The sequence below is a fragment of the Panthera pardus genome, unplaced genomic scaffold (assembly GCF_024362965.1).
Source record: "Panthera pardus isolate Hobbes unplaced genomic scaffold, ASM2436296v1 HiC_scaffold_6, whole genome shotgun sequence".
In the NCBI taxonomy this organism is placed as follows: domain Eukaryota; kingdom Metazoa; phylum Chordata; class Mammalia; order Carnivora; family Felidae; genus Panthera; species Panthera pardus.
The window spans coordinates 87,265,756-87,287,867 of record NW_026526991.1 but is presented as its reverse complement, the minus strand read 5'-3'; the positions used below and the strand labels follow the sequence as shown (position 1 = coordinate 87,287,867).

General features: G+C 44.8%; 1 protein-coding gene across 2 annotated transcripts in view; it reads right to left on the bottom strand.

The window, feature by feature from the left end:
* Nucleotides 1-200: 200 nt before the first annotated feature.
* The window catches only part of LOC109268701 (cationic amino acid transporter 3-like), a 44,675-nt gene continuing 22,763 nt past the window's right edge, over nt 201-22,112 (bottom strand). Inside the window, exons 1-2 of one of the 2 annotated variants that reach the window (XM_053895446.1) lie at nt 12,974-13,100; nt 201-2,627 (exon numbers count right to left, since the gene is read on the bottom strand). In XM_053895446.1, the coding sequence (XP_053751421.1) occupies nt 654-2,438 (1,785 nt within the window). In that variant the 5' untranslated portion in view covers nt 2,439-2,627; nt 12,974-13,100 and the 3' untranslated portion in view covers nt 201-653. Of the gene's footprint in view, nt 2,628-12,973; nt 13,101-22,112 lie in introns of those variants that run through there. The other variant, XM_053895445.1, reaches the window with a different exon arrangement.

Below are 22,112 nucleotides of genomic sequence, written 5' to 3'. Positions count from 1 at the left end.
GGGTTAATGCGAAATATACAATGAACTGACATAACTCAACACCAAAAAAAATTCATTCAAAACATGGGCAGACACCAACACACACATGAAAAGATACTCAGGATCATGAATCATAAGGGAAATGCAAATTAAAACTGCAATGATATATTACTTTACACATGTCAGAATGGCTAAAATAAAAAAAAAAGACAAGAAATAACAAGTATTGGCAAAGATATGGAGAAAAGGGAACCTTCATATACCGTTGGTGGGAATATAAATTGGTGCAGCCACTTTGAAAAACAGTATGGAGGTTTCTAAAAAAAATTAAAAATGTAATTATTATATAATTCAGTAATTCCCTGACTGGGTATTTACCCAAAGGAAACAAAAACACTTTTTCCAGTTTCTTTTAATATTTTTTAAAGCCAATATGCAGCAACAGACGTAACTGAAAAGTAGATAAGGGGGGAAAAAAAGAAGGAGCAAAGACACATCCTTGACTCACAATAAATTATTCCCCCACCAATATCCCATAGGAGACCTCATTTCCATCTGCTAAAGAGTACTCAAAATTATTGTGTATGGGGACCAGACTGCATTCAGGTATGATGATGTCAAACTAAATATGTATGGGCACTGATGAGTTCAAGGTCCACAGTTTTGGCCATACCTTAAGTGGAGTTGGCCATTCCAACTCCCTCCACACTGTGCTTGATCCCATAGCTGAAATAGATAGCAAGCCCAATAAGCATGGAGACACCAAATCTGGCCCAGGTGCCAGCTGTCATCTGCATCATAAGGTAAACATTCATGAAGATGCTCAGTAGTGGGACAAGAGGCAGGGCAGGGACCTTAAAGTAAAGGGGACTGGAGCTCTGAGGCTGTCTCCAGATGACCCCAGTGATCCCAGTGATGAGCATCAGGAGTACCATAACCACTGAAATCCACACTGGGTCTCCAGAAAGCAGGACTGGCCACTGGGCCAGCACCAGGCAAAGAAGAGTGAGCAGCAGAGCAAGCAGTGAGGAGCAAACATAGACAACCCGGCCAGAGAGTGGAGTAGGGGTGGAGCTGCCTGGAAAAAGTAGTCCCTGTAGAGTTAGCCTCTCTGCTGCAGGTCCATTCTCCTCCTGCTCCTCTGCTTCATTTTCCTCATTCCTCCTCTGAGGCTGGTACCTGAGGATGAGAACACAAAGAGCCACCAGGGAGTAAGCTAGCAGGGACCCAAGTGACCTGAAGTTCACAAGATCAGTGAGTCCAAAGAAGACTGCCATGACTGGTGCAGTAATGCCAAAGATCACAGTGGCCACGATGGGAGCATATGTGCCAGTTTCTATCCTGGCAAGAACAGGGAACAATAGGCCATCCCTTGCCATCTTGTGTATCAACTGACGTATGGGTAACATAGAGCCCAAGAGGCTAGATGAAAGACTACAGAGGAATCCAAAAGCTACAACGTAGTAGGCAGGAGCCCAGCCAATATGGAGAAATGCCTCAGGCAAGATGCTCCCAGGTTGAAGCTTGTAGTAGGGCACCATAAGCGTAAGTGCTGAAGAGACACCAAAATATACCAGAAGGCAGATGAACAGTGAAATCACAATGCCCATGGGGACTGAATGCTGGGGATTCTGGGCTTCTTCAACTCTTTCAAAAATATTGTGGAAACCAATAAATGTATAGAAACAGGTAGCTGCTCCATGGAGAATCCCCTCGAAGCCAAAGGGCACAAATCCTCCAGAGCCCAGGGGGCTCAAGCTAGAGGTGTCGTTGAGTCCAGCCATTATGTAGTCGTCTTCTGTGAGCATCCAGTTGTGCAGATCCCCCTTAATGAATCCAGAGATGATGACAAAACCAAGAACCAAAAGTTTCATCAATGTGATCACTTTGGTAATCAGGAAAAACCGACTATGGTTCAGAGTCTGCAATTCCATGAGCAACAACACAAGGCCCACAACAAAGAAGACTAGATATTCTGCAAGGACTTGGGGAACATACAGCAAGATGCTCTCACGCAGGGTCTGAGAGATCTGGTTCCCAAGCAGATTGGCAAAAGCTAAAATCCAAGCCCGGGTTACATTGGCTGTATCAGCCACAAGGGAGAAGATGAGGTTCCAGCCAGTGATAAAAGCCCAGAGTTCACCTATAGTGACATAAGTGTAGAGATATGAAGAGCCAGAGAGGGGAACTCGGGCAGTAATCTCAGCATAGCACAGCCCAGACAACACAGAAGATAGGCCGGCCACCAAAAAGCAGATCACGATGGATGGTCCTGCTTGATTGCTGACCACCTCACCAGCCAGGACATACACACCTACACCTACTGTGCGGCCTACACCCAGGGCCACTAAATCCAGAGTGCTCAGTCTTCTCTGTGGGTCATCCTCAGGCACTGGTTCCTTGAGTGGAGGTCTATGTACCAGCTTTTGACCAAATCTGCGAAGTGCCTGACGCAGCATCTAGCTGGAATTGAAGAGGATTCCAGGATCAAAAAGCTATAGCAAGCCCAGGAAGCATAGAATCTGGGATTTGGTTCGGTGAGCCGGAGTTAAGCCAAGTTGGGTTGATGCTGCCAAGTTCTGTTGCTCTCAAGGCTTTAAAGCTATTACTTCGTATTTCATCTGGTATGTGTTATCCCTCTATAATGCCTAAAGAAACAATAAATATTTACTGAACAATGATGTTCAACCAACCACAGAAAACTCAGAAGTCCCATGTCACTTTTTGCAGCCCAAGAATCACAGAAACTGACACCAAAAGATGTCATAGAAAAATCAATCTTGCTTTTCCCCCCAGAAAAAGTGAAAAATACTTCCTAATATTCTCCTATTTTACACACCACATAACATAATCCCATTTGGGTTAATCTAATTCATGTAGCTTCATATACTAATTAAACTATAAGACACAATGCAGCATAAATATATTATGGAATAATTCACACATGGGATATTTACATGGTGCTTGAGCATGAGTTATGACCCATTAATTCATGGAGTAGAAGGCCTCACTACAGTTATAGGACTATTTCTAACTATCATCTGGGTTTAAAATACAAATAGTGTTCCCCAGGTCTCAAAACCCTTACCTCCAAAATCAGTTAGCCAAGGTCAGATGTCACTTTGGCTCCCTTTACCCTCATTCTGAATCATTCATTTAGCTGTGCTGATGTCACAGAATGTACAGTCCAACCCTTCACTCTTAGCTTCCTATGCCCACAGATGTAATGTGAAAAGAGAGGAAGAGGAAGGAATGGTCAGGGACTGCAAGAACTACCTTCAAGAACTATAAGAACAAGCTACAGGGTAAGGAAACACTGGAGAAATGAATGCAACATCCAACCAAGAATCCATTACTAAGAACAGAGGAGAGCCAGAAAGGCCATAGTATGAATTCTGGAATTCAGTAAACCTCACCCAAAGCTCCCAGATAAAAATTAACTACAGTTTTACATCCTCAGTTATGAGAGTGTGATGAGTAGGGAGGAAAGAAGTAAGTTACTTAGCTCAGTAGCTCACAACCAAAACAATTCCTTCTGTCTCCTCTCTCTGGATTTCAGAAGAGAAGGTGAGCTCGCTTCTGCAGACAGTCTCCTTGCTGGCCACAGTGTGCTCTGTAAACACCTCGCCGTCTGTGATGTCAGCTGATAGCCGCCTGGAAAATCTGCCCTGTTCTGTAAACTTGTATGAAAACACTCACTTGTAACTGTCTATTGATTTTTCACAAGGAGTTATTTTAACGTTCTCAAATCATTGTCTGAATATGTTTTCTTAATGAAGAAAACTTTCTAGTAGCTCCCCCTTTCTCCTCCTCTACTGCTACTATTCAAATGGGCCCCTCTTCAAGGGGAGTGAGGCTTTAAATGAAGAATTCACAGCAATGCCCCAGAAATGAGTAGTGGGGAACAGAAAAGACAAAGTCATGCAGACTTCACTCTCCTCTCTACTCTGGCTTTGGTTTTGAGAGAATTTTAGAAAGTGTTGTAAGAAGTTCTAAAAAACAGAACAAGTCAAAATTGAAATATCTTCTCTATAGGTTATCAAAAGACATCCTTATGTTGTGGTTCTGACCTTCTGTCTACAAATCCATCTAGACTTCTTATTTGCCATCCGCCAGTTCCAATGTTATGATTTACCAACAACATGGGAGATAGATAAGGAGGGTCAATTCTTAACTCATGGAACTTTCTATACTATGAATGTGATTGATGTGTCCCTCACCCACCCCCAGTCTTCAAACCCTTCAGTGGTTCCCACTCTCCTTCCTTCATAATTCTTCCTTCCTTCATCACCTCACCTGTGCTGATTCCCCTATCCTCATCCCCTGCCCAGTTCCTGATCCAGCTGTGAAATTCCACACTCACCCTGTTCTCTTGCCTCTAATGCCCTCTTATCCCTCCCCTTAGTTAACCCCTACTTCTCTTTCAGTTCCCAGCTCAGATGTTGCTTCCCAAGGAAGCCTCCCCTGACCTTTGTGCTGCCCTTCCTATGTATGCCCTTCCTCATAACACCTGGGCTTCTCCCATATGCCATTTATGCTAATGTATCAAAATTCCAGTGGGTGTATGTATCTAAATACACATATAGAACATGGACTGGAAGAGCATTTGTTAAATACACTAAAGCAAGTGCATCCAGTGAGGAGGGGAAATGAGAAAGAGCTCAGGATGAAAGGGGAAAATAAAATACCTTGAAAAGGGGCCTGACAGAAAGCTATGGTTCTAAAAGTTCATGACTGAGGGAGGGGTTGACTCTACTCAGTATACTTCAGGATCAACAAAGGAACTGCATGAGGTGATGTCATAAGAGGATCTGGTTCAGAGCCTGATAAATGACAGGCACTCAACAGATTTAAATTGAAGGAGAATCAGAATCCTATCATTGTCAGGACATGGAGAATACAGAGAAGGAATACCTGCTAGAAAGAGGGTGGAGAACAAGGGAAGATGGGGCACCCCACCTACTAGTTGTCTCTGAACCTATTTCCCTTTTCCCAGTTCCTCTTTCTCCTTCAGCTCCTTCAACTGTCTCTAGAGGCTTCTTACTGGGCACTAAGTATGCTTGTACCATGTTTCTCTGGGGAACCGTCCCCAGTCACCTGCCTCCCAACAAAGAAAAATATGTTTCCTAACATTTGTTCAATCACACACCCCTCTGAGGTTGGTCACCTCAAAATAATGTCATCAACATTCTGAAATCAATCCATGGACCCTGAGCAGGAATCCCAGAGGATGACCATCTAAATGGCAGGGTTGGAGATGGGTAATGAGTTTGATAATTTCTGTTTCATTCAACTATGTTGTGCAGGGTGGCCCTTGAGCTCTTCCCACTTTTACTGAAGATGAGGGACAGTGGATCTTTAGACAAAATATAAAGATATCAGAGAAGCAACCCAAAAGAACCAAATATCTGGGAATTAAAAAATCATGTTTTATGACTCCAACAGAAGCAGGCAGAACAAAGAGATGAACAAGCAAACTTGTAGAAGAGAAAGCCAACCCATGATTGGGAATACTGAGAGAGCTTACCACAAATTTAGCTTATAACAACACAGAGAAACTTTGTCCTCAAGCACAATTTCAGAAATGCCCTTTCTTTGTGCAGTATTCTGTGGTTATTCCAATGGTTTATATTCAGTCCGGACTTTCTGACCTACCTGTCAGAGCCCCACATTAATTCTTCCCCTATTCTCAGGCCCATCACCTCCTTCCTAACTCAGGTCCTTGCATTCTGACTTAACCTTCCTGGGATGATCCTTGGGCTTGGGTAAGTTATCTACCCTGCCAGAGATACCCTCCTCACTCCTTTCTTTCCAGTCTTGACCCTCTAGCCTTTTTCAACCTTATTCTACAACCTTCCCACTTTCCACTTCTAGGAAGCCTTTCCTAAACCATCCCAACTGGTGCCTGGGTGGCTCAATTGATTGGGCATCCAACTTCAGCTCAGGTCATGAACTTGCAGTTTGTGAGTTTGAGTCCCCACAATGGGCTCTGTGCTGATGGCTCACAGCCTGGAGGCTGCTTCAGATTCTATATCTCCCTGTCTCTCTTGTACTCTGTCTCTCTCTATCTCTCTCTTAAATATAAATAAATAATAAGCAAAAGTTAGGGGCACCTGGGTGGCTCAGTTGGATAAGCGTCTGACTTCAGCTCAGGTCATAATCTCACAGTTCATGAGTTCGAGCCCCTTGTCGGGTTCTGTGCTGACTGCTCAGAGCCTGAAGCCTACTTTGGATTCTGTGTCTCCTTCTCTTTCTGCCCTTCCCCTGTTCATGCTCTCTCTCTCTCTCTCAAAAATAAAAAAAAAAAGTAAACATTAAAAAAAAGTTAAATAAAGGAAAGAAAGAAAGAAAGAAAGAAAGAAAGAAAGAAAGAAAGAAAGAAAGAAAGAAAGAAATGTAGAGAGAGGCCAGGGAACATGAAGCCAGGTTTTATGAATTCCATAATGCCCCAGGGTTTCCCTTACTGCCTCTCCTCCTCCCTGTATTTCCTTTAGTCTCTGAGCTCCTTCCAAACTTCAAAATAAAAGTTCCATCCCAAGTCTCCCAGAACAACTCTTGTCAAGTTGAACAATCCACCCACAAAATTGCAGGCCATCTTGCTTTCCCAGCCAGCCCCACCCACCCACTCTCCTTTGTCCTGGAGATCATTGGGTTCACTCCTTTGTCTCTAGAAAGGTACTGCCCTCACTCTGGACCTTTCCTATTCAAAACGTTTTTCCAAGGCAGTAAGTTCCACTGGTCCCCATGATTGGATGTTAACACTTGATCAGGAAGTTGGCCCTGTGGCTCCTCCCAAATAGCCTCAAAGATAGTTTGGATACCAGTTGCCTTGCTAGAAGTTTGATAAAGACTTGAGAGGAAGGCTACTGAGGCTGTTAAATAATTATTTTTAAGCTCTCAAAGTTTCAGAGAAGTGGACTTTAAATGCAGCATCTACAGAGATTATTGCAATCCGTTTGTATCCAAGCACAGCTCCTTCCTGATCCCAAAGTATATAGATTCTCTCATCCTCTTTAAAATTTCCAGAAAATGAAAACTCTGGAGCCAATCAAACCAGTGGCTCCCAAACAAACAAGAATAAAATATTCTGGATAGCTGAGTTTCCCCAGAGTTTCTGGATTTCTAACTCAGCACCTCTGCAACTTGGGTAGGAGGCAGTCATAAACAAAAGAGTAGAGGCTTTGAGTGTAGGGCAAGAGTTTTAAGTAATAGGAAGTGTTGTGTACATGTACACCAACATGTCCAAAAGTGAAATAATTCCCAATACATATGAAAAGGTAAACAGTCAAAACCCATCATGACACTGGTGCTGAGTCTCATGCCCAAGGGTAGAAGAAATTGGTTAACAAATCCAAATGAAAATGGAGTTGTCCCATTTTCTCTTTCAGTTTGTGCCTTCTCTTGAAGTCTGTGTCCAATAATGGTCTTTCATTTATTCAAATATATTGGCCCCATTTATTCATAAAGCAAAGAGAAACACAAACATTTCTTCACTCAAGTTGCTTAAGTTCCTGCAGTAGGAAGCAAACAATAAAAAAGTAATATGAATAGGTATTGTGTTGGCATTGCAATCAGTACTTCAGAGAAAAAGAAAGCAAGAAAGGGTTAGGATGTGCTCAGTAGGTGTTTTGATTTTAAAATGTGTGCTCCAATACAGCCTCGCCTTCACGCTGTTGTGCAACCGTCACCACCATCCATGTCCAGAACTTGTTCGTCTTCCTCAGCTGAAACTGTACCCATAAAGAGTTAGTTCCCATTCTTCCTTCCCTGTAGCCCCTGGAAAACACCATTCTGCTTTCTTTCTCTATGATTTTGAGTACTCTAGATACCTCGTATAAGTAGAATCATACAATATTGTCATTTTTTGACCAGGTTATTTCACTTAGCATAATGTCTTCAAGATTCATCCAGCTTGTAACATACGTCGGAATGTCCTTCTCTTTAAAGATGAATAACATTCCATTGTGTGTATATCTCAATCTTGTTTATATATTCATCTACTGATGGGCATGTGCATTGCTTCACCTTTTGGCTGTTGTGAATAATGCTGTTATGAATACGGTTGTAGATTTTTGAGTCCCTGCTTTCAATTCTATAGGATATATACACAAGAAGTGGGATTACTGGATCTTGTGGTAATTGGATATTTAATTTTCTGAGCAATCACCATACTGTTTTCCACAGTGGCTTCCCCATTATACATTCCCAACAGCAATGCACAAGCATCTTAATTTTTCCACATCCTTGCCAATAATTGTTATCTTCTAGTCTTCTTAAAGGTAGCCATCCTAATGGGTGTGAAATGGTGCCACTTGGCTATTTTTGAGGAATAATAAGGAGGTCTGTGGGGCCAGGAAAGAGTGAGTGAGGGGTAAGCAGTAGGGGATGAGGTCAGAGAGAAAGCAGGAAGCCAGATCCTTCATTGTAGGGTCTGACAGTCAGTGTGAGGACTTTAGCTGTTACTCTAGGTGTGATGGACACCCTAGAAAAAGTGATAGTTTTACATGTTGACTACCGATTTTCATGTTCTGTAAACTAAGTATTGGGTTCTGTAAGGAAAGTCCTCCTCTAGAGTTTGAAAACAAGGCATGGAGACAAGTTTTGTAGAGATCTCAATAGATGTCTAGTGTATCTGGTAATATGACAAGGACTGAACTAGCTGCATTCTTGCCTCTGCCTCCCTCTCTAGGTGTCAAAGCAGAGATGCCATACAGCCACCCATGGGATACACACACACACACACACACACACACACACACACTCCCACCCAGACCTTGCACAAGGAGAACACCCAGTTAGAGAAGAGGTCAGGAGTAGTAGGTGGGGGGGGGGGGTGTTACTAAGGATCAGAGCTTCTGTCTGATGGCGCATGAAGCATGCCTTTCCTTCCCGAGATGAAGCCTGAGGTACAAAGAGTTAATTTGCCACAGCCAAGAAAGTACCCCACAATTTATAGTCCAGTTTGGTGATGTCAGAGATCTGACATGAGAACTGAGGTCCAAGTCTCTTTCACCACAACAAAGTGAAAGAACAAAGGGAGTAACCCAAGTCAGCTGAAATAAAGTGCAATATCTATGACATTTATATTTTTCTCCAGTGTCATCACCTTGACAAATGAACACATGCACAGCACAGAGTTTTATTACTTCCACTGCTTTACGTTATTTGGAAAATAGGTCACCTAGTGCTCTGGCATTAGGCAATATACATGATATTCAAACTGTAATAACTACATTGAGTCTAACCTGCAGAGGTGGGGAGTGGTACAATAGTCAAATGATTGGATTTATGTAAAAGAGGATTTCACTTGTTTCAGGAGGATGGGGAAGTATCCACGAAATGCCCTTATACTATAAGCTCCCAAAGAAAAGAATTTTCTCCATTTGCTACCATTTTTCCTGTACTGTCTGTAGATACCTACAATTATGGGCTCAGTGTACTTTGGGTTGAGTCTAAAGTGATAAATTGGATGGTCCTTCAAGTTGAAACCACAAAAAATTTCTAAGTGAGAAAGACTGGATTCAATCTATCAAAGATCAGATTTCAACTAAGTATATCTGAATACAAAGACAAATTCTAAATTACAAAATTCAAGCACCATAGTGATTGTTTGTAGAAAAGAACTCAAACAAAAGCAACATCTTTCTACCCCCAAAATTATAAACACCACCACAATTATTCCCAAGTCATCATGTACTCATATACACACAGTGCAAGACAACGGTGGCAAATAGTGGATTTCCCTCAGTGGGAATTTACAATTAAGGGCATTTCGTGAACACTTCACCACCAGCCAAAATAAGTAAAAGATATATAACTAAGAACTAGGAAGGGTAATCCTATGTTATAAATGAATAGTCAAGGCAAGAGTATGTCAAGATACCAGATGGCTTCCTAGTTGATGAAAGGTAAGAGTTGTAAGAACCTCATTTTCCTTGCTGGCAAGACTATGAGTGTCTTCTGTGCGCCATGGGTCAGCCTGAGAAGGCCACATGGAAGAGGGGGAATTACCCTATTTTGGCATTGTATGTAACTGTTTCCCAGGACAACATCAATTCAAGCTACATCTTCAGTTTGGGCCATGATCCAATAAATAGAGACTCTTTTAGGTCTTCTTCCATGCCCCCCACCAAAAACACAAAATAAACTCCACCACACCTTGAACCAGTAAATCCAGTTTGCCAACTAAACAGATTCAGGTAAACATTTGCTACAGATACTAGTACAGGTCTACATATTAACATATATTAATAATAATAATTAATTAATAAAAGATAATAATAATTCTCAGTCTTGGTCTGTGCAGAAAAGGAAAGGAGAGAGAAACTACTGCAGTAGTCATAAATGTATGACTTATTCCGTGGGGAAAGAGAAGTAAATGTCAGATAGCTTCCTTGAAAAGTTGTAAAGAGGGGCGCCTGGGTGGCTCAGTTGGTTAAGCGTCCGTCTTCAGCTCAGGTCATGATCTCACAGTCTGTGAGTTTGAGCCCCGAGTCAGGCTCTGTGCTGCCAGCTCAGAGACTGGAGCCTGTTTCAGATTCTGTGTCTCCCTCTCTCTGACCCTCCCCCATTCATGCTCTGTCTCTCCCTGTCTCAAAAATAAACATTAAAAAAAATTTTTAAAAAAAAGAAAAGTTGTAAAGAAAGCTGAAGTAACCAAGCTCAAACTAAAGAAAATAAATATCCAAACTTATCTCCCTGGAGTCTTCTGAGAACAACCTCACTAAGCGATCACTTACTAGGCATCCTCCCACTTATGATTTTACTTTGTGCTGTATTCTATTTGCATGTTACTTGGAAGAAGATTTTGTCTCCCTTTCTAAAATAAAAACTCCTTATGGTAGAATGTGCTTCATGTTCTCTCAATGAGGCTAGAAACCCTAATTCTGCAAGTGAATATTACTAGGTACAACCAAGACTTGAACTTGAAGATATGATAGTCCACAAATTGTATGCTCATTAGACCTAGAGGAAACACAACCACCTCTTCCAACTCTCCTACCTACCCTACCACCCCCAGCACAAAACCTCTCAAATCCCATCCCAGTCTGGCAGAGGCTGAATTCCAAGTGAGAGAAAACCCACCCTGACGCAGACTAACACACTCCAGACCAACTGTATGTAGACCAAATCCATTAAGTCAAATGTAGACAAATTTGTCTGTAGATGTAGACCAAAACATTTTCACTTCCTTCCCAAAATACCTGTATAGTCCTTGTTACATGCAGACACCATACTATCATTGCACCATTATTTAGGTAAACAGATAGCCAGAGCTTCTCAAGAGGCTGTGTATACTCCATATTACCTAGTATCTTTCTGGTATGGCTGTGAACAAGCACACTTTCTTAGTCCTTCTGGAATAACTGGAGAGAAGACAGAGCTAAGTGCAACATTCCTGATTTATGATTTGACACATTTACAGGCTTAGTTTCAGTCAGAATTCTGTTTTGAAAATCATTTACATTTGTATGACACCAAAACAAGGTGACCAACTTGACAAGTTAGAAAAGCCTGAGCTTCTGTTTCTAGATGTCTTCATAAATTAGATGGGCTACCAGTAAGAATCAGAATCTGACTTTTCTAACAAGAATCAAAGAGAGCTGGGGAAAGCCAGGAAGGATGTGCAATTAAGGGATTAGAAAATGATATGATACATTGATGTCAACAGTGAAACTCAGTTTTTTCTCTACTTCTCCCCTACAATTGTTTACTCCCTTTTCTCAACACTGAATCTTGTCAACAAAGAACATCTAATAAAAGTCCTCAGGAGAAAGCAGTAGAAGGAAATCCATCTGCCTGTCTGCCTTATTATCCAAACCACAACTGTCATGTAGCTGAGCACGAATCTACACTCATTTTTTCCAAGAAGTCTTGCTAAACAGCTTTGTTTTTCCTCCCAAAACCTTTGTTTCCTTGTAAGTTCAGAATTTAGAAATTTACCCAGTCATCCCATGTATCACTATACTCTGTCTCCACTTTTAGACTGCAGTTATGAGTGGTCAGAGCCCATTGCTCCTTCTTCTGTACCTCCTTTAGTATTACATTGCATACAAAGTGACTTAGGAAAGGCTGTTATCCCTCTGGTTATCTTCCTTCATATCTTTAAATATGTCCTTCTGTCCTCCCATATAAGTACTTGGACATCACTTTCTCTCTGTCCTGTCTCACCAGACTGTGCTTGGTTCCTCTCATAGCCCTAGGTAGCTGCAGCACACCCTAACCATGACCCTTGGAAAGTTAATTTGTTTTGCTTTGTTTTGTTGTGGGAGGGTCATCAGATCATCTGAGTCATATGAGAGTTGTATCATGCCTCAAAGTCCTGAGTTCTCATCCATGTATAGATCAGTATGACTTCTCCACTAAGACTCAACTGCCTCACCGCAGCTTGGGAATCATAATCTAAAACAGATAGCCTCCGCCACTGCTTTTTATCTTTCTCTCCTTGTTGTTTCTAATCCCTACTCTGCTTTATCACTGCTCAGTACTAAAATAAAAAAGGAACGAGGATAAACCAAAAAAAATATAATCAAAAAATAATTTTTATCAATTTAGAATTTACTTGATGAAAGAAATTGGCGTTTCCACATGATTTTGCTCAAACTAAGGTTAAAATGAATCTGCCTAAGAACTTCTAGATGGCAAGAGAAAGAAAGACAACCTAGAAATAAGCATTTGACACATGCAATCAATGAATCACGTGTTGTGCATGGATAAGTGTTGTCTGGGCTTCTGGTGTTGGGGTGCTGCCCACAGTGTACATGGCAGTGGGGAGGAGGGTAAGCAGAGAATAATTTAAGACTCTAAGGGCCTTAAATTAACATGTTGTAAATACGTTTCAAGATAACAGCAAATTGCCACTTTGAGTGTTATAAGACCATTAGGCAGACACACCCCAGGGAAACTTAGTAATCTTTCCTCCTACAGCCTGACATGGCCTATAATCAATCGACAACAAAATTTCTTAAATTAGATAAGAAGGGTGGGGAGGTACCTTCAGCAGCTGTAAAAATAGATAATCTGTCTCTTTCAGCATGGAGGAAGAAGACTCTTGAATCCTCTCTGGTGATGGTAGACCACCTTGTCAAACCAGATCTGCTATTTTGCAAAGTCCACAGCAATGTCCTCCATAAGAAGATATGACACAGAGACTCTCACAATCTCAAGTGAGAAAGTGTGGCAAAACATGAAGGAGGCAGCAAAGCCAAGTGGAAGAATCTTCATTCATTGAAAGAACATGCCTAAGCATACTATGTGCTGAGCCCTGTCGGAAAGACAAAGCTGAATAGAGCAAGCTCTGCTACAGGTCAGAAAGGAAAGGCCAGGGAGGAGGGCAGGGCAAAGAGGTGGGAAAGATGCTGGAGGAGAAATACCAAGGAATACCCTCCCATAACTTATATTTTCTTCAGCAGAGATGAGAACTTCTGGTCTGGAGGAGAACAGAGTGTAGTTCTCCAAATCACTCTGAACCCAACAAACTTACCTGCCCTTCCTCAACTCACAAAGCCTCTAGTCTGCACCCCCAATCCAAAGTCTAGCTCTGGTGCTAGGAATATCCTCTGCTCAAACACTATAGGGCTTCCACAGCCAGTGATACTCCAAACCCAGCCTCTTTCCCTCTGTCACAGTCTCAGTTTTCTTGCCAACCCTACAAACATTAGAGATCACTTACCAATTGGCTTTTCCTGTCTCAGAAGAGAAAGACCTGAGAAGAATGTGCAAGCCAAACCCAGGTACAGGGAAGGAGGTTGGCCAAGCAGAGTTAGGACTTGTAGTGGAGCTTAGCTGGGCCCTCAGGGAGTTGGGGCCCTAAGAGGCAAGGCCCTCCTGGAGGCTGGGCCCTCAGGAGGCGGGGCCCTAGGAAGGCTGGGCCTCAGTGAGTTGGGGTTATTGGGAGGCACGTATATGGGAAGGTTTGGCAAGGGTGGAGTAAGTGGCCTAGCTGGAATCCTGGAGAAAAGCTGGAGCTGGGCAATGGAAGACTAGTGGGGGCCTTCATTGTGAGAAGGTAGACTGAGGGCTTAAATGGGACTTCGTTGGAGACTTTGTGGCAGCAAGATCTGAATTTAGAAGTAAAGAAGTTTCTAGGGGTTCCTGGGTGGCTCAGTTGGTTAAGCATCTGACTTTGGCTTAGGTCACAATCTCACTGCTTGTGAGTTCAAGTCCCACATTGGTCTCTGTGCTAACAGCTCAGAGCCTACAGCCTGTTTGATTCTATGTCTCCTTCTCTGTTGGCCCCTCCTGTGTTTGCACTCTGTCTCTCTCTCTCTTTCTCTCTCTCTCAAAAATAAACATTAAAAAAATAAAAATAACTAGAACTGAAGAAGCTTCCCAAAGTCCTGGGTATAGAGGAGGTCCTGGTTGGCATAAGGAGAGTGTTGGGAGCTGAGTGGAGCACATCCTGTGGTGATTTGGAGGCCAATCCCGGATCCACCTAAAGGGTCCACTCAGCAGCCCTTTAAACAAGGATAAAAGCACCCCCTCTGACACCTCTTCCAGAATCTCCTACTAGATTTCTCTACTACCATCATCCATCCCAGTCCTCCACCCATGTTTCCTATATTCCAGGAATAAAACCAAAAGGGATCTCATTAAGGTTTACCATGAGGGATTTCCTGAGATAGTCATAATATATTCTAACTGAATGTACATTGAGCATTGTGCTGGAAGAAGTAACAAAAAAGACATAGTTCTTGCCTAGAGAACTTCCTGCTCAAGACATTCAAAACATAGGACTTCCAAGACCCTGAAACAGTGACCAAAGGAAGGTACCTCCTCCTTCCCAGGATGTTAATCTTCAAACAGAGGCAAGACTCTCAGAGATGGAGAAGGTGGGGCCTACTTAGAGACTGAAGGCTGAATGGACAAATGATGGGGCAAGAAGCCAACAGTCTCAAGGAAAAGGGGAACCACTCGCTCTCTGTGATAGTGCTAGATTCCTCTAAACCCTAAAATAGTTTATTTAAAGACTGGGGTGGAGGTGGAGGGAGGGGAGAGAAGGGTAGCAGCAGGATTCAATAGGGACATAGTCTATATTAATGATACTAAGAGCATTGAAATTGGAGCAGAAAGAATTGTTCCAGGTTTCAGGAAGAACCTCCAACTGAGGAAAACCTACAAATCACATTGATCCTGCCCTAGTACATCTCCATTAGGCATGGACCAAGGGCACTAATTGAGCATCACCTTTGTTCCAGGCACTATGCTGGGTAGTGGATGAGTGGTCCAGGCAGGAGTATGGAGCCAAAATTCCTGGAGGCAAAAGAGACAGGCAGGAATTTGAAGGACGTGTGCCATCACAGAACAGTAGGGCAGGGGCTTCTGGGGGTTTGATTTGGAGGCATCTGGGCCACCTGTTCCAACATCCTAGGCTGTCTTCCCTTGTCTCAAGCTTGGATTTTCCCACATGTGCATCTGCCCTAGAGAATGAAGGGCAGATACTAGGGAGGGTCTATTTATCCTCACATCTGGTCCTGAGAGCAATCCTTCCTCTTTAATCCCTGTGCCATTCACTAACACAGGGGGCTGGGAGAATTGCCAAGTCCCCCAGCCAATCACCAGGTAAGGAAAAGAACTGACCCAGGACTGGTGGGGTTGGGGGGAATGCAGAGGACACAGCAAGGGGGTCGTAAGTCTCTCCTATATAAGGGTGTACAGAATGGGGGCAGTTGGAGCTCACTAGGTGATTTCACATGAACTATCTGAACTTTGAGGGGTGGGAGGAGGGAAGAGGAAAGAGGCAGGTGTGTCAAGCAGAGACAGGGGAAGAGGCTGAAGGATACAGAGATAAGAGAAACAAAGAAGAGAGATAGAAAGGAGGCAAGAGAGGGAACAAGGGTAGGGGAGGCAGCAAAAAAAAAAAAAAAAAGACACACTGGAGGAGATGTGGGTGGAGAAACTAAAAGGCTCACAGGGTGAAATTCACAAAAAAAGGGATGGGAAGAGAGACCCTCAGAGACTGAGGAAGTGAAGCAGGGAGATAGCAGCCAGAAGGAAGGGCTGATGACAGATTCAGTCCAGGAAATTCTCAGACCACAAAATATTTGGAATCAGAGAGACAGAAGGGTTTAGTACTTTCCTGACACTAAACATTACTGACTTGTGAGGTTGAGTGTCATGGAAGCAGGCAGCTGGAGAGAATCCCTCTCTAGTGAGGTAGGGCTTTCCTTTAGAAATTCCAAGGTGCCTGTATGAGTGTGTGTATGTGTGTGTTTAAGTGTATATGTGTGTGTGTGTGTGCATGTGTATTCACTTGACGTGCATAAGGGGAAAGGAGGACTGGATCTGACATCCAGGAGTCCTGTCTGGAGGTGAGAGTTTTTCAGGAGCTGGACTCTCAGACCCTCTGCAGCCCCAGCAGGCACAGGCCATGACTGCAGGGAGAGAGGGTGGTCAACGCTGCCACCATAGGATGAATGGAGGATGGGCTTTGGGCAGCCTCCATGCTCCATGCTCCCTGGGAGTGAATTTGCTCCTGCAAGGACACCAATTCACATGGTTTCCTGTGTTCTGGGTTCAGTCCAGTCCCCACCCTCCCTTCTTGTCCACACTCACAGGCATTTCCTGTGTTCAGAGCTTAGAACACTTGTTGGGCTGAATCATACAAAATTCCTGATATTCCGTTGGTTTTGGTTTATACAGTCTATTACTTTCACTCTTCCCTCTCCCAAAAATATTTTTTGATTCCAGGCTAAGGAGTCAGGGGAGCAGAATGAGGAGGGACAAATAATAAGAGCTACTATTTGAGTGCATACAGTGTGTTGAGAGTGTTGCATCCTTACCACAGTACTAATTCTCACTACAGTCCCAGGGATTATAGCTCAGCCCAAGACCTCCTGTTTCACCACTGCCCCCCACACCCAGGGGAGTCCTGGCAGAGACTGGGAGCCAGAAGACAATGCCCAAAGCTTCACAACAGGAAGGGGGATGAGGAAAGAGGTCAAACTGGAACTCTGGAGGGGCCAGAAGAGCCCCCATGGAAGGGGGTGGGGAAAAGCCCAGGGACCACACCTGAAACCAAGTGGGATAAGGGCCATTTCCATGGAGGGCCAGTAAGGAGAGTAGGACACGGAGCCAGCTGTGGGCAGAGTGCAGGAGGGGGGATGGAGGATCTGCAGGGGGAGACCAAGGGCAGTGTAGACAGAGCAGAAGGGAGACAAAGGAAAGGATTCAGTGTACAGAGTATAGGCCACCAGGGAGGTATCAATAGCAGCTGCATGGGGAAGAAAGATAAAGTCCAGACTGAAGCATGAAAAACAGGAGTGAGGGAGAGACTCTGTGGGAAAGATGTGGGACTGGGGCAAATAGAGGAACCTGGGGTTAGAGGCAGTGCTCAGAGATGGGGAGAAGGCATCTTTCTTTTTTTTTTTTTTTAATTTTTTAATGTTTTATTTATTTTTGAGACAGAGACAGAGCGTGAGCAGGGGAAGGGCAGAGAGAGAGGAAGACACAGAATGTGAAGCAGGCTCCAGGCTGTCAGCACAGAGCCCGACGCGGGGCTCAAACTCACAGACTGTGAGATCATGACCTGAGCTGAAGTCGGACGCTTAACCGACTGAACCACCCAGGCGCCCCTGAGCAGGCATCTTTCTAGAGGAGAGAGAGAAGGGAAGAAAGGGGAGGTGGTAGTATTGGGGAAGGAGTGAAGGAGGAGGGTGCACACACACACTCACACACACACTCACACTCTCCAAGTCAAAAGGAACAATTATGTGGTTATTGGCTACTAGGTCCCAGTGAGCACATCAGCTCCATCTCCTCAAATGCTGGCAGGCTTTTTGAGGCAATGGTACAAAGGTCCTTAGAACTTGGAGGATGGCTGGGAAGAGGGAAATCATGAGCCAGTGTTTCTGTGTCCTTCTGGGACTGGAAGGCCTATGGGTACCTGAGGGTGTGTGTGCATGTGAGTGCACCTGCCCCAAGGAGCAGCCTGTGCCTGCAGGACTCTCTGTCTGTCTGTTGCCCCTATGACTCTTCATGTACATTACTCCTCAGCAGGAAGAGTCTTCGCATGGTTTACAATGAATGTTTCTGGTCTCTCTAGCATGGCCATTTGCCATTTTGCTGTTTGCTTTTTTTGTCAGGACCTCAGCGGGGAAAGATGGAGCCAGTGGTGGGAGAGATGGTAATGCTTGGGCAGTCAGTGATCCCCCCACTTCCCTTGAAGACAGGAGCGCACACACACACACACACACACACACCCTTGCACACACGCTGCTGTCCACTGCAGCCAATGAAAATACAACGAAAGTAATCAGGGTACCATTCACACATGACCACATGGAGACTCACAAAAAGAACAAGGTGCTCAAACATAGTAATATGCCAATCACTCACACAGATGGAAAGAAAAGAACCTGGGGCACAAAGTCACTTGGATGTACATCATGCCCCTCAAACACACACACACACACAAGACATGCAAACCTGGGTATATCTTCTCCAGACAATTGTGCTCAAACATACCACTGCCTAACACATCTCAGGGCACCCTCCAGTGGGTCCCAATAGCTCTCCTAGCAAATGCAGAACACCTAGCCTGGTCATAAGATCTGCCCCTTTCCATTCCCCTTCATGCTGCTTCCCCAGTCAAGCTGTTTATCCAGGCCAGAAAAGCTGTCTCCTGCCTGTATTATGGTTTGCTCATCCTGCTTCAGAAGCAACAGAGAGGTTCTCTTCTTTTCTTCCTCCACCCCATGTCCTATGGTTTTCTCCTTCTAAGCCCCGCTCATGACCCCCCATCCTCCAAGCAGCCTTTCCTAATGAACTAACTGGCCCTGATTCTGAATGTGTCCTTGTCCTTTACACTTGTTGGTCTGTGCTGGATGAGTGTCACCAGTTACCTTGCATATCAATTGGCAGGGAGGTGGCTGTAAGTTCCTCAAGGGCAGGACCACTAGACCCAGTATCTTAGGCAAATGCAGGACTCACCCTCCAGTACTAGGCTGGGAATGTTCCCTGAAGCACTACTGCCTGGTTTTCACAGACAAGAACATTAATCTGGGCTCCAGCAGCCACAAGGAATGTCTCCCTCTGTCACATGCTGCAACCATCTCCTTCACAATGACCTTTCAGAGCCATTTTGGAGGAGGGCACATCCTCCGCTGTATTTTCCCACATTCACCTGTTTTTTGTTTTTTGTTTTTTCACCTGGTTTTTAACTGGAAATACTGCTTCCCAGCTAGGGCCTCACCTTATTCTTCAGCCTCAGAAAAAAACTTGTCGATTATCAAAAATCAGATCCACACTAAAGACAAACATGTGCTTCTGGTGAGGATGCTCAGAGCTGTGCTGCAGGCTGTGAAGCCCATCCCCACAGAGGATGCCAGGTGACCAGACACCTGCAGCAGCAGTTGTAAGTGCTCCAGTGAAGAAGATGGTTATGTGGAATAGGTTCATTGTACTTAAAACAGGAGAGAGACAAGGTCACCCTAAAAAGCACTCACTGACCACCTCACCACCTCCCACAGGGCTGTTTCATCCCAGCCCAGCCTCTCTGGGGAGACAGGTGCCCTGCTTGCTCCCTCTTACCCTCATCTGCTTCTCAACAGCCTGTCTCTCTCCCTGCCCCTCTCTCCCTCCTGCAGTGAGAGGTTCCCTCCCTCTGGTTGTCTCTCTGCACACCCACCTCCATCATACTCCTTCTCATCCTCTGTCTCCGTCTTCTGTCCATTTCTCTATTCCCTGCTCCACTCTCAGTTTCTGTCTCTGGTCTCAGTCAGCGTTCTACCATTTCTTCTCCCTCTCTGTCTTTCTCTAACTCACCTCTTGTTTCTGTTCTCTCTTCTCCCCTTCTACTGCTCAGACCGGTTCTTCAGAGGGAGGGAAGTGGGGTCTCCTTTAGCACCAGAGGACTCTGCCATTTTGTACGGAGCTCTGAATTGTTGTGTTCCTGCCACACACACACACACACACACACACACACACACACACACCAGCAGAGCCCTTGACTCAGAGTCTGCATCCCACCCTAGGCCACCTCTACCTGCCCCTTCTCACTGCCTTCCCCCTGGTCCCCACCTCCTCCTTTCCCTTCTCTGTCTCCCTCTCTCTCACTCTCTGGGTGCACTTCCCTGGCTACCTCCTCAGTCCCTAGTCCCATGTCCATGGATATGTCTTTGGATCTGAGTCCATTGCTTTCAGACTTCCTGAGCCTGGGCCCAACTCCTGACTCTAAGTCCCTGTCTGACTCTACCATCTCTGGTCTCTGGGTGTCTGTGTCTGATCTTGGATCACTGGCTCTTCTCTGGATGCTCCTCTCTTTCCTCTCTCCTGTGTCTGGATCTGACTCCCTGTTCCTCTCTTCCACTGTTGACTGTCTGTGTCTGTTAACTCTGTGTCTATGTGTCTTGGACTCTCCAGGATGCTCAGACCAGTACTGCCTTTTTGTCCCACTCTGTTGGTCTTGGCTTGAATTTACCTTTATGTCTCTGTCCAGGGATTATCTCCCTGCTTTTCTGACTCCCAGTGTAGTCCTGGAGTCTCTGGGGTGAGCTGATAAGGAGGGTTGAGAGGGGACAAGGCTGGTGGCCCTTTGTGTGGAAGATGGAGGTTAGGATGCAGAGCAGGCTCAGCCTGAAGCACTCTGCTTCTTACAGAATATTCTCCAAGACTGCAGATTCAGGTTGACCCCCTGCATGTTGTACTGGCTGCTCAGGCCCTTAGGGTTGCCCATCTCACTCCCCAGTTAGTCCACTGGGAGCCACTTGAAATTCTGGGAGGGCGCTCGAGGTCCCCTTGGCCAGGTATCTGTGTGTCTGGAACACTCTGTGAGAAGAGGAGTGAGGAGAGGTAGGAGGCCCACTGTAGGTATTTTGCAGAAAGGGGGCAGGATGTGCAAAACATGCAGTCTGGGAGTGTAGCCTCTGTATCATGGGCAAGAACTTCCCAGAAGCTCCTTCCACCCCTCAGACAGGCCCATGTGGGTCAATGAGTTCAGGGAGATTATGCAGCACATCTTTAATAAGGGAAAGGGAACAGAAAGTGAGTGTCCCTATTTTATCCCCTCATGGTGCCTGTAATACTTCCTCATACATAAGAAGTTCTCAAGAAAGTCATTGGCTCATATTTCACTAGGTCTCCCAGAATAAGCAACTAAATCAGTAGAACTCAATCCTTTTCAATATTCCTTCCCATACCAACCCCCAGTCACTTGCCCCCAGCAACTCACTATTTGCCCCCAGGACAGTTTCCTCTGCCAAGACTTCCAAGCACCCCAGTGATCATGGGTCCCCAGCTCAAATCCCAGTCATCCCAACGCCTTCTCCTCAGTCATTTTCCTGGTGTCCCTCCATCCTCCTCTCCCCCTTTGCCCATCCAATGGCACTTGGCCCCCAGGGTGTCTCCCCAAAGACAGGTAGTCACTAATGAGCACTGAGCACTAGAAGGGGAGGGTCAAGGGCAACCTGGTGGGTGGGAGGCGATACCAGAGGTAGCAGATAAGGAGTCATGTCAGCATTTGTCAAATATGCCATCTCCCTCCAGCATCCTTGTCTCTTGACTCCTGGCTCCTGCCAATGCATCTCCCTGCTAAGGCTGTGGGACTGAGATCAGGTGCAAATAAGCAGAAGCCTAGGCTTATAATCCTTGGTCTGCTCCAGATTCATTTTCTGCAGGAATGACACTAGCTCCTGCCCTCTTTCTTTGAAAACTCTCAAAGACCCTGGGAAGCTGAAGTGGTAGATGGAACCCAAGGATGAGGACAAATTTCTCTCTCTGTTCAATATCTGATCTCAGCCCCTGGTCTTCACCCTAACCTGCAAAAGCTGAACTTAAAACCTCAGGCAGTGGCAAACAGAGTTAAATCTCAGAAGAGTATCCCAGACTTAAGGAGGTACTGAGTACCTCCAGAAACCAGGGGTTTGGGTGGAAATAGTCTCTTGGACAACCAAAGATCATTGCTTGTAATGTAACCAATTTCCACTAGCCATGTAGAAATGTTACCCTATGGAAATACAAATCAAAACCACAATGAGATACCACCTCACACCTGTCAGAATGGCTAACATTAACAACTCAGGCAACAACAGATGTTGGCAAGGATGTGGAGAAAGAGGATCTCTTTTGCATTGTTGGTGGGAATGCAAGCTGGTGCAGCCACTCTGGAAAACAGTATGGAGGTTCCTCAAAAAACT